This window comes from Condylura cristata, unplaced genomic scaffold (assembly GCF_000260355.1).
Source record: "Condylura cristata isolate star-nosed mole 26May11 unplaced genomic scaffold, ConCri1.0 scaffold00030, whole genome shotgun sequence".
NCBI classification, from domain to species: Eukaryota; Metazoa; Chordata; class Mammalia; order Eulipotyphla; family Talpidae; genus Condylura; species Condylura cristata.
Window position 1 is genome coordinate 3,245,783 of NW_004567131.1, and position 12,459 is coordinate 3,258,241.

The following is a 12,459-nucleotide window of genomic DNA, read 5'->3' on the forward strand; positions in this document are numbered from 1 at the left end:
GGCGGCGGTGCGTCTGGGGGTTGGCGGCACCTGGAGCGGCTGTACGCGCAGAAGTCGCGCATCCAGGACGAGTTGAGCCGTGGGGGTGCGAGCGGCGGCGGGGCCCGGGGCGCGGCACTGCCCCCCAAGCCTCCCAACCTGGACGCTGCGCTGGCCCTACTCCGCAAAGAGATGGTAAGGGGATTCTGCGGCTGGGGGCGGGGGTTCTTCCCGTCCGCGTTCCGGGTCGGGAAAGTTCGCTGGAACCCGCGTTCTGCTCCGGAAGTCTCCGCGCCTACCCGCCCCTTTCTGACTTTTTCGCGGCGCGGGAAGGGCGGCTCTTCCCCCATTTCACTTGTCCTCTTTGTGTCCACGATTGGACTCCCACCCAGGGAGTGGTCCCCGCTCTCCAAAGGCAGCTTTGGGAGACCCAGCGCCCCAGTTCAGCCCCAGCTGGCGGCTGGAGGTGCGCCGCGGTGTTTGCGCTTGATCTCGGGGAGGGGGCGGCTTTGTCACACATCTCCAGCGTGAAACAGACCTCCCAGTCAGGGAAAGGCTATCTCCGAGCCCAACGGGTGAGAAGCTGTGTGCGATTGTTTCCCTGCCCCAAGAGGACGGCATTTCGTCCCCGCCAGCACAGGCGGCAGATTGGAACAACCTTCGTCCCCCTCCCCCGCGCCCTAGGCGGCGAGTGCAGAATCCGATTACAACCGATGGCCGGAGCCCACAGATGGCTGTGCAGGCGAACGCCTCAGCCCTCCCAGAGCTGTATGTAAAGCTGATTACCCAAACTGGCTGGGAAAGAAGGGGGAGGTGGTGACCTCCCCATTCGGGTGAAGCCGGTGTGTGTTGTCTGGGCTCTAAACAATGGGGCGTCGATTCCCCGAGTTCTCGGGATGTATATAGGTGTTTGTGAACCGGACACAGGAGTTAGGGTGACCCCAGAAGTAGGATTAGGGAAGGAACTGGAGTGGCGTTTCCAGACTTAGGCTGAGCGGGAAAAGAACAGAAAAGCTTACTATTTCTGACCCCTCGTGCTTGCCGCATCTCCACCCCCCTGGCCACCCTCTTTATAATCTGGCCTTTCTTTTCATCTCCTGCAGGGTTTTTCTGTGGTACAGAATGCTTGATTAAGGAAATCTAATAAACGGAAGCAACTTTTCCCCGTAGGATAAATTTGCCCAAACTTACCATCCAAATCCTTTAAATATGCATCTAGTGCATAAAGATATTGTTTAGGAAATGTCAACTTAATGCATTCATTTTTTCTCAGCAGTGTCAGTGTATCTCTTGTGAAAACTTAGACTGAATTAAATTTGGAAAAATCTGTCTTAACACTTAACCAATTAGATATTGTGCCGCATTCTGTTACAGGATTAGATATTGTGATTTCCATTTCTCTCTGAATATATTTTCCAAATTTCTTATAAAACTGATTAAATTCCAAGCCAGTTGTTTTTGTTGATAAACTGCCACCAGCATTGCACAGCCTGTAAGCTGCATTTTAATTCAATAAATCTATACCTAGTGTGTTTACAGTCTGAAATGGACAAAAGTATAAATATCGAGGTGAACTAGTAAGAATTGTGCCGGATTAATTCCCATACTTGAACAGGAGACAGGAAAACCTCAGGCTGCTCCTGTTGTGGAGCTCTGGTTTCTAAACATAATAGGGAGTCAGGCTGTGGTGGCCTGGAGTCAGTGCCATTCCGGAAAGTATTTTTCCAGGTCCCTCCTGGTGTGACTAAAGTGCATTCACAACCTTATAATTATGCCTTGGACCAGAGTTGTCACTAAGCCTAACTATTTGAAGCACAAGGAAAATAAACAGCCATCTTTGGTCTTGCTGATATTTAACTGAGATAAAGATAAGATACAGGCCTTGACAAGTCCCTTTCAAGAAATGTCACCAGCTCTGTGAGGGTGTTCTGGTCTTTAAAAAAATGGTGTACTGGTTTTACAACTTTTTTTTTTTAAGATTTATTTATTTGTGCATACAGAACTGCACAAATAAATGCAGGGGTGGTGAGGGGCTTCACCAGAGACAGAGTGGGGGGCAGAATAGGCCGATTGACAAAGTACACTGCTGAGGGAGCAGCGGGTGGGTCAGGAGAGGTCTGCTGTGACATGTGGTCACCTCTGCCATGTGGTCACCTCCGCCAGGTGGTCACCTCCGGGACAGGTGGGGATCGAACTCATGTGGAAGTGGCTTTAGCTTCTTAGTGCTATGCTTTACCCAGCTGGGCGGGCTTGGTCTTACAGCTTTTTAAGAGAATTAGTAGCCAGGACAATGGGGTTGGAATGGTCACATCCAGCTGAAGCTCCCACTGGGGCCATCTTGCAAGATAAGAACTAGAGTTTCTGAATTATCTGCAAAATAGTCTGTGTCCACCTATTTAATTGAGATTATGGAGGTGAAATCTGTGTCAAGGCACTTAACTAGATGTTGGCAGAAGGTGGTTAATCTCTTTCTGAAAACAGTGCTGTGTGAACCCTGAGGGAGGACCCTCTTCCAGCAGTGGTGGTGTGGATGGCAAGGAAGGCTTATAAAATAATGAGGGAAAGGGCAATGAGGGGAAAAAGGCACTAAGAAAACAGCAGCTGAGTGAACTGAGTGTGGTAGGTGGATCAGCTGGGGAAGAACACTTTAAGCAGAGAGGGAGGGTGCTGGGAAGGCGCCCCCAGAGGTTGCCAAATGCCTTTTGTAGCAGAGTGTACCACACCTGTGGCACAGAGTTGGACTTTGAGGGATTAATAGGATAGCAGGGAAATGCTAGAGGTGAACACTGGGGGAATCTCTAGCAAAGAGGGGGGCAGTGAACCCCCATGTTTATTGCTGCTTTATTTATAATTGGAAAAACATGGAAACAACCCAAATGCCCAAAAGCAGATGACTGGATTAAGAAGATGTGGTACAGATACACAATGGAATATTACTCAGCAACCAAAAAAAAAAAAAAAGAAACATGTCTTTTGCAGCAACTTGGTGGACCAGGCGAGAAAATAATAAGAATAATGAACAGCCATATACATTTTGTGGGAGTGGAGTGGAGAATGAGAACAAAAATGGGGGTGGGGGGGTGCATGGGACTATGGTGAAGGCACATGGGTGTGACTTGGTGACACGGGGATTACAATTGAGATGAAAAAAAATGTACAAAATGATGTAAAAATAACTATTATATATATATATAAAAGAGGGGGGCAGTGAATGTGAAAAGTCAAATGGGAGACACATTGCTGAAGCAGAACCTGCAGAAATTGCTGATTAAATATCCATGTCGGGGTAACGAATAGGGTCAGAGATGACTTAAGTTTTTCTCATGGAAAATGCAGCAAAGCAAAACAATGAAAAATTACAGTCCCAAAACCTAGAGGTAATCAGTGTTAATATTTTGGTGTATCTTCTCAGTAGACACAGTTTGAATGCTTTCCATGCATTATTTTAATTTAATTTATATCTTTATGAAATTGATACTCAAAATCTATTTCATGTATTTTTTAAAAATCATTACCAATGTCAGTAACTCTCCTGAGGTCACAAACTCTACCAGGTGTGTCCCACTGTGATGCCCCCCTTTTTTTTTTCAAAGATTTATTTATTCATACAGAAGTGGGGTACAGGCCAGAGATGCGGAGGGCGAGAGAATTCACCAGAGACAGAGTGGGGAGCAGAACAGGCAGATCAACGAAGTACACTGCTGAGGGGAGCAGCGGGTGGGTCAGGAGAGGTCTGCCTAGCCGTGTGGATCTCCTCCAGGGCAGGCGGAGATCGAACTCATGCAGAAGTAGCTTAAGCTTCTTTGTGCTGTTCTTTAACCCGCTGCGCCACCAGGGAGGGCCTGTGATGCCCTTTTTAACCACTGCTTGTGTATGTGTTCATATGTGTACATGGATCACAGCATGCATTCTGGGTACCATATATACTGCAAATGTTTTCTGGGTCAATCTATAGTTGACCCTTCAGTAACATGGGCTTGAACTTCTTGGGTTCACTTACATATCAATTTTCTTGTAAGCAGTCAATACAGACTTATGGTATTGATAAATAAAGTATAGTACAATGAATACATTCTTTTCCTTATGAATTTCTTTTTTTTTAAGATTTATTTATTTATGCATACAAGAACTGTGGTACAGGCCAGAGGTACGGGAGGTAAGAGGATTCACCAGAGACAGAATGAGGAGCAGAACAGGCAGATGGACTGAAATATACTGCTGAGCAGCGGGTTAGACAGGTGGTCTGCTGTACCATGTGGGTCACCTTCCAGGCCGGGAATCAAACTGCTGAAGAGGTTGCAAATTGCTTCATAGTGCTATGCTTTAACCCCTTGCACCACCAGGGAGGACCCTGGTGAATTTCTTAACGTGTTCTTTTCTCTACCTTATATTTTTGTAAGAACACATGTGTGATGTAAATAATGTATAAAATAAGAGTTCACTGACTTCATGTTATCAGTAAAGCTTCCAGTACACAGCAGACTATTTAGTAGTTAAATTTGGGGGGAAATCAGAGCCATGTGATTTTCATCTGGGAGGTCAGCACCTCTCACCCCTGCATTGTTCAGTATACAGTTCAAGGGTCAACTGTGTATTATAGTGTCTTCAATAACTACACAGTGTGGCATTGCATGACAGCATTAGTGAACTTTTCAACCATGGTAATCAATCCATCATTGGAAGTGTGCTCCATTGCAGTAACAGGGGAGTCAGGAGAAGTGGCTGCTTCAGGGGAGGTGGTGGGTTGCCATTACATCAGGGGAAGGGTGTAGTAATGTCAGAATGTAGAGCTGGAGACAGGAAGAGAGATTTTGATCTGGACATAACCTCTTAAAGGTAGGTGTGAGTGGAACCTGGGGGAAGTGTGAGGGCAGGAAAGCTTATGTGGGTAGAGTCCCCAGGATGGTTGACACAGCTCTGTGAATCATGTTCTAGTAACTGCTCCATGAAATTCTGTCCTGTTCTGCTCCCCATCTCCTCCCCAAAAGGCCCACTTGGCAAGCTGGAAGGGCCCTATGGATGGTGATTGCTCATGTAGATTAGTTAGAGACCGGAAAAAGCCCTTTTGGACAAGGAGTTGCATTTGTTTTCTGTTTTAATTAAATATTAGACACTATTTTTGGAGCACATTCATGGGAGAACTGTGTTAGCTATATAAAGTGATGTGGCAGATACAGGGTGAATGAGAACTAGATATTAAGGAGCTTATAACATGGTTGCTGTAGTTTAAGCCACTTAACATTTTTCATGCTCAAAGATGCTTTTTTAGTAATAGCAAGTTAATTGAATTTGCTCTTGCAAAAGGAGACTCTTATTGAAGGGTTGGATATATAAAGAGACAGACTAGAACCAGGACTGATGGAGAACCCAGGAGGTCTAGGGCGCTCTTTCGACCTCCCCCATCAGTTTATTTCCCCCTACATTTTGAGTCAAGGCTGCTATGCTCAGTTTCACCTATGCCACTTAGCTTGTTTCCAAACACAGTGACAGGGTGCCAGTGATACCAGCTTGGGTAACTAGAGTAACCTGGGCCACCCAGTAGTGACCCAGATGAAGAATGTTTTGCCCAGTTGCTAAGTTGACAGGCTAGCCTTGCTATTCTAGATCTATTGTTATTTCAAATCCCGCATGTCACTTAATGGCTACCCATGGCCTGATGCCCAGTGTCAGAGGGACCTTGGCATACTCCTTTCTTTGCACAGACCACCTGTCCTGCCCAGTGGCTCTGGAATGAGTGCATCAAGTGTAGATACCAAAGTCACATCAGTGTGCAGATACAGCCAGCCTCAGGAGTGGGGGCAGGGGACATTTGAAGGGCAGCATTCCTGGGGGGGACTGCATTCTACTTCTAAAATCCATGTAGCAAGTTCTAGTAGCTCTGATTCAGAACTTATGTGCCTTCTTTTTTTCCCTTTTTTCTTCACACTGTCAAAGTTATTTTGGTTACCCACTTGTGCATGAGAAATCATCCACACAGAACTTTTGAAATCCTGAACTGCAGTGATTTGAGTGAAGAATGTAATCTGAGGAAGAAGTTTGATTTGTGAGACCAGTGATACTTTCCCGCATCTGAGTTGGGACAACTGTGCCTATGAGAATGTCCAGGAAGCTGTATCCCAGGAGACAGCCATTAGCTGGAGTCCATATCCCAGCAGAGTTCTTATTATGCGTAACTACAGGGTCTTCGAGAGTAGGGGGCAGTTAGAGTATTCCTCAGAGACAGAGTGGGGAGCAGAACAGGCAGTTCGACAAAGTATACTGCTTAGGGGAGCAGCAGGTGGTCATGAGAGGTCTGCCACACTATGTGGGTCACCTGGGGGGGGTTGGGGGGGATGGAGCTCATGCTGAGGTGGCTTTAGCTTCTTAGTGCTTTAACCCACTGTGCCACCAGGGAGGGCCCAAAGAGTAGCTTTTAAAAAGGCTTATGATAAAGGTCCAATCTGGGAATCAGGCCTTTGAAATGCCATCTGGAATAAGAGCTTTAGCCCACAATGTTGTGGTCATGATTAATCAGAGGGCTGGGAATGTACCATGGCCTTAAGTATACTTTGTTTTCACCTGTCTTCCTACCAGAATGGTTTATCATGCTGTTCCTCCAGAGGTGACCCCTTCTCCCCCAAACCTCTGCCCAGTTCCAGAAGCCCGTAGGTGACTTGCTAAGAGGAAGATTTCTAGGCTCTTTCCTATACCCATAGAACCAGAATCTGCACTTCTAACAGGTTCTTCAAGAGCTGGAAAGCTCTAGAGCCAGGCATCAGAAACTGAAATTTTGTTACTAAACTGTATAATACAATTTAGAAAAGTCACACTGATATTTTAGGCCATAGATCTCTTACTGGGAGAAGGAGAATTAAATATTACAAAAGAACCTTTGGTTATAGCAGCAGCATGATTCTTTTCCCCTTGTGTCTTTTTGGGTCTTTCTAATGCCTAGGCAAGAAGATTACTCTGTCATAAGAACATGTGGGGGTGGATGCATCCCTAGTACAGTATGCTGCTGCTCCCCCAGGACACTTGCACAGCTGCTCCTGCTTGTAAATCCATTTGATGCAAAGATTGGAAATAGAAAAGGAAGAATGGATCAAATTTTCTATGCCTGGACTCGGTTCATCTTATGTAATAGTTCGCAAAGTCTTGAGGCTATGGTGATTGTCTACACCTGCCCTCGTCATGTTTCTACTCAGTGAATGCCGAAATTAAAAGTTTGAAGTTTGTACCTGTGAAAGAACATGTGTGTCTCTGGGCTGGGCTGGGGGCACTCGGGCCAGTCTGGGTCACTGCTCTCCTTTTGCTCACATTTGAGCTTATGTTTAAGTGAGTTATACGTAGGTTCCTAAGATGTGAAGATGTAAGCGACTGAAGATATTTCTCCATGCAACTTTGAACTTTTATCTGTTTCTCTACTGACTTCTGTGATATTTTCCCTAACCCATGTATTTCTTAAAAATAACCCAAGATGGGCCTTCCCTGGCCACAGCAGCTTCAGTGGGAGTTTGATCCCTAGCCCTGTAGGTGACCCACGTGGCATGGCAGACCTCTCCAGACCTGCCTGCTGCTCCCCTCAGCAGTGTACTTCATACATCTGCCTGTTCTGCTCCCCACTCTGTCTCTGGTGAATCCTCTCACCGCCCCTGCCCCTCTGGTGGGTACCGCAGTTCTTTATGTATAAATAAAAAAATATTTAAAAAAGTAACCCAAGTTTTCTGTTCACCCCTGCCGCCCAACCCTGCACTCTTTGGCTAAAGGCATTCTTCTATTAAATGTCAAAACTGCCCCAGTTGGTGGCACTTAGTCACCTCTTCATTAACAGAGGACCTCAAATGAGAAAGTGACTTGAACACTGTCCCACCTGCTACCTCCCACCCCTCTTGAGTCCCTGCTATAGATCTGAGGTCAAGTGGGCAAGGATGTTGAGAGCGGACCAGGACCTACCACCATTCATTTCTACCAAGCAGCCCTTGGGAAGGCTGGTGGCTTTTTTTCTTTGAATGCCAGCCTAAATTCCATGGAGTCTTCAGACCCGTTTGAAGAGCTAAGTTTTCCACAATCTTGTGTGAATTTTTTTTGTGTCTGAAAAAATTTACAGAAATTTCACAAGACCCTACTGTGAGACCACAGACGCCAGAAACAGGAAACCCTCCCTGAGACTGGCTGGGCAAGATATTTACCCCATCTTGCCCAACATCATTCCCCAGAGTCCCAACCTCTTATTCACCTCATTCTTAGCCCACATGCTCCAGATGTTTCCAGGTGATAAATAGGCAACTTGTTTCCCCAGTAACTACGTTCATTTCCCCCTCACCCCAGGAATTTTGGACACAGGAAAACCTTGAGCCTCCTTTATAGGAATTCATTGAAGCCATTAGCAAGATTTACAAAATATTATTATTCATAAAAATGTCATTTTAAAATGGATCAATATTAAAATTGTATCCATCTTAATTTCCAATTAGGTAAATTTTGATAAGTACAACCCACATAAGCAATAATTCAATCTCAGTGATATTAAAGAATATGAAAGGATCCCAAAATCATTTGAAGATTGCTGCTTTAGAACATGGAATTTGGACCCACCGGTTTGTGTGATTAGGAACCACTGGCTTTTAATACATTTGGAATGTTTTCTTAATTACGAAATAAGAGGCTATAAAGCCATTTCTTAAAGACAGTGGTCATTGCTTTTTTTTTTTTTTATTTAAAGAGTAATTTTATTAGAAAGAGACAGGAGAGGAAAAGACATTTGCATAGGCACAAGCAGGCAGGAAGAGCTCATTTTGCTTTTTTTTTTTTTTTAATGCCTAGAACAGAAGAGGAAATGGGCTTAGCTGTACTAATATCATTAGAGGTAAACAAGAATGTCTTCATGAGAATTGTGGGGTTTCACAATGGATTTCTATCAGCATGGATGCCTTAATTTTAATCAGAAAATCCAAATCTAACTGCTTTACTTAGTAGAGAAGAATTTATGGGACAGTATAGAGATAGGAGAAGCTTTGGCACTAGGCTTAATCTGGGGGTGTGGTTATGAAGCCTGGTCTGTTTTCTGTGTCTGAATCACCATGGTTCGTGAGCAGTCAGTCCTCAGCTGAGTGGGTTTCAAGTGATCACAGGAGATGAAACTGACCAAGCAGCATACATGCATCTCCACCCAGGAGAGAATGTTGCATAGAAGATGATATCATGGAGCAGAAGCTTTCTCCATGAACATAGAGTTAGCCCCAACAGGGGAGCTTGAAGTTCTTTCAGGAGCATTTCTGTCGAGCTTGGGTAGGTGATCAGCACTGGTGAAGTCTTCTCTTTAGGTTTCCTTTTCTAAACAGTATGCAGGTCATTCAGCCTTCTTCTGTCAACACATCCTTTATTCAGAAATCAGGTTACGATCCATTAGGTCACTGCTTTCTTTATTACATTCCAGTCCTGCGGATACATACTAGACACCTTGATTAGATTTGAGATATTTACGGATGTGTCTAAAATAAAACTTTCTGTCTGTGCTTATTCATTCATTCCATTTAAAAAGGAAGACTTTACAAGCCTTTGAAAGTTCTTTTAAAGTAATATTAACGCTAGAAAATTCAGAAAAGCCAAAAATAAAGATCAAGCAAGATTTTCGCAGCCTGCTATACCCACAGTGCCTGTTGTCTGGGCAGACAGTGCAGGTCAGTGTCAGAGCCCTCGATCCCTCTGTTGGAGTCTCAGGGACTTGTCAGCTCTGGCTGTACCGCTGACTCTACTTAGTGCTGCAGTTTCCCTGTATTCATAGACTTACCACCTACCTCACAGAACACAATGATGAGGAGTATTCAGTTGTATGCAGCAGAGATGTTTTTTTGCAGCTCCTAAAAATGAACTAGTCAGCTAGTAAAATTATGCTATAAAGATTTTTGATCTATTGCCATTTTGTCTTAGAGAGGTTTTACAGGCATACCGCATGCATCTGTTTTATAATTTTATTATTACTAGTTTTTCAAATTATGAGTAACATGATTGTTAAGGAGAGAATATTAAGGCTGTAAATATCCAATCCCACTTTCTAAGAGTTTCCAAGAGTTCTGCTGACAAATACTTTCTCTTCTAGTCATAAGCTTGCATCTGTGTATAGAGTGAAATCCTGCTACACGTACTACTCTGTGACGTCAGCTTTTGTGCTTAACAACACACCATGGACGTACTGCAGGCTCGGCTCGAGACCCACAATAAAATGAAAATTGCTATAAAGCTAGTCATGCCTATTCTTGGTTTCCTGATACACATAAAAATTACGTTTATATTATACTGTTGTCTGTTAAGTGTGCAATGGCATTATGTCTTTAAAAATACAGACCTTAGTTTAAGAACTCTGTCGCTAAACGTTATGAGCCATCATCAGAGCCTTCCGTAGGTGACGTAGGTCTTTTACTGAGGGGGGTCTTGTGTTGATGGCTACTGGCTGATCAGGGTGGAGGTTGCTGAAGAGATGGTAAAGATTAATATCAGGCAACAATGAAGTTTGCAGATTGAGTTACTCTTTGTGAAATTTTCTCTATAGCATATGATGCTATTTAACAGCATTTTCTCACAGCAGAACTTCTTTCAAAATTGGAGTCTATCCTCTTAAACTCTGCCACTGTTTTATCAACAATACATATAATATTCTAAACTTTCTATTTCCATTTTAGTGATGTTCACTGCATTTTCACTAGGAGTCGATTCCATCTCAGGAAATAACTTTCTTTGCTCATTCAGAAGTAACTCTTTATGCATTCATGTTTTAACATGAGATTGGAATTAGTCAACCATATATTCAGGTTCCGCTTCTGATTCTAGTTTTCTGCTTTTTCCACATCTGCTGTTACTTCCTCACTAGAGTCTTAAACTGCTCCCCTCACAGTCATCCATGAGAGTCAAAATCAGCTTCTTTCAAACCCCTGTTAATGTTAATGTTTTGACCTCCTGTCAGTTACACATCTGGAATGGTGAATCCTTTCCCAGTTTTCTATTGTCTGCTCTGATCCATCAGAAGAATCGCTATTTATGGCAGCTGTAGCCTTACAAATGTATTTCTGAAATAATATCTATTGAAATTACTCCTTGACCTATGAGCTGCAAAAAGGATGTTGTTTTAGCAGACATGAAAACACCTTTAATCTCCATCTCCATCAGAGCCCTGGGGTGTTAAGGTGCATTGTCAATAAGCAGCAATCTTTTAAAAGGAATCTTTGTTCTGAGCAGTAGGTCTCAACAGTGGGCTTAAACTCTTCAGTATACATGTGCTGTCATCCAGGCTTTGTTATTCTACTTATAGAGCAAACACTGAGTAGATTTGGCAAATTCTTCAGGGCCCTAGGACTTTCAGAATGAGCGTGGGCTTTTAACATCATCAACTGTGTTAGCCCCTACCAAGATGACCGTCCTATCCTTTGAAGCCAGACATTGATCTCCAGCTGTGGAAGTCCATGGTGGCATCTTCTTCCAATTTGAGACTGTTTTGTCTGCATTGAAAATCGGTGCTGAGTTCAGCCACCTGCACCAGTGACCTTGGAGATCTTGGGGTGACATGGGCTCGTGCTGCTTCACCTTGTATTTTTTATATTAAACCTCATGAACCAACCTCTGCAGAGCCCTCATTTCTCTTGTCCTTCTTAGAATTTGTAGAGAGTTAAGATCTTGCCCTGGATTAGGTCTTCACTTAATGCTGTGTTCTGTGTGACCTTCAGTCCAGACCACTGAGACTTTCTCCCTACCAACAACAGGTTGTTTTGCTTTTTTATCACTTGTGTGTTCACTGGAGCAGCACTTTTAATTTCCTTCAGGAACTTTTCTTTTGCATTTCCAACTTTGACAACCTGGTTCAAGAGTCCTCATTTTCATCCTATCTTGGCTCTCAGCGTGACTTCCTCATCTAGCCTAATCACTGCTTTCCTTTGAAGGTGAGAGGCATGCAGCTGCCTCTTCCCTTCACTCAAATGCTTCAAGGCCACTGCAAGGTTCTTCCTTGTTCTGATTGCACTTTTGTTGTGCCCTGGGAATAAGGAGGCCCTGGAGAGGGAGAGATGGGTTAGTGGCTGGTTGGTGGGGCACTCAAGACACAGTCACTTAATAAGTTGGCCATCCCATTTGGATGCAGTTTATGGAGCAAAATAATGACAAAGTGACATCAAAGATCACTGATCACAGATTATCATAACAGATTCAATAATGGTGCTGAACACATTGGAAATATTGTGAGAATTGCCAAAACTGACACTGAGACCCAGAGTGAGCACTTGTTACAGGAATACCCACGCCAGATTTGCTGGATGCAGGGCTTCTGGGGACCTTCACATTGTAAAAAATATTTTACCTGCAAAACACAATGAAGCAAAGTGTGATAAACAAGGTTTTGCACGTTAAACTTGGTTACTGTTCCACTCTAGTACATAGAGAAATACTCATTCTTTCAAAAGACTGCCTAGTTATCAACTGGCTATGCCATTTTCTAAACCAAGTTTTTTTTTTTTT

At 43.8% G+C, this 12,459-nt stretch overlaps 1 protein-coding gene across 1 annotated transcript in view; it reads left to right on the forward strand.

Moving 5' to 3' along the window:
• The window catches only part of FAM89A (family with sequence similarity 89, member A), a gene marked incomplete at its 5' end in the record, with an annotated part of 22,279 nt that continues 9,820 nt past the window's right edge, over positions 1-12,459 (forward strand). Inside the window, one exon of the mRNA XM_004691080.2 lies at positions 1-174. Coding sequence (XP_004691137.1) covers positions 1-174 — 174 coding nt within the window. The remainder of the gene's footprint in view (positions 175-12,459) is intronic.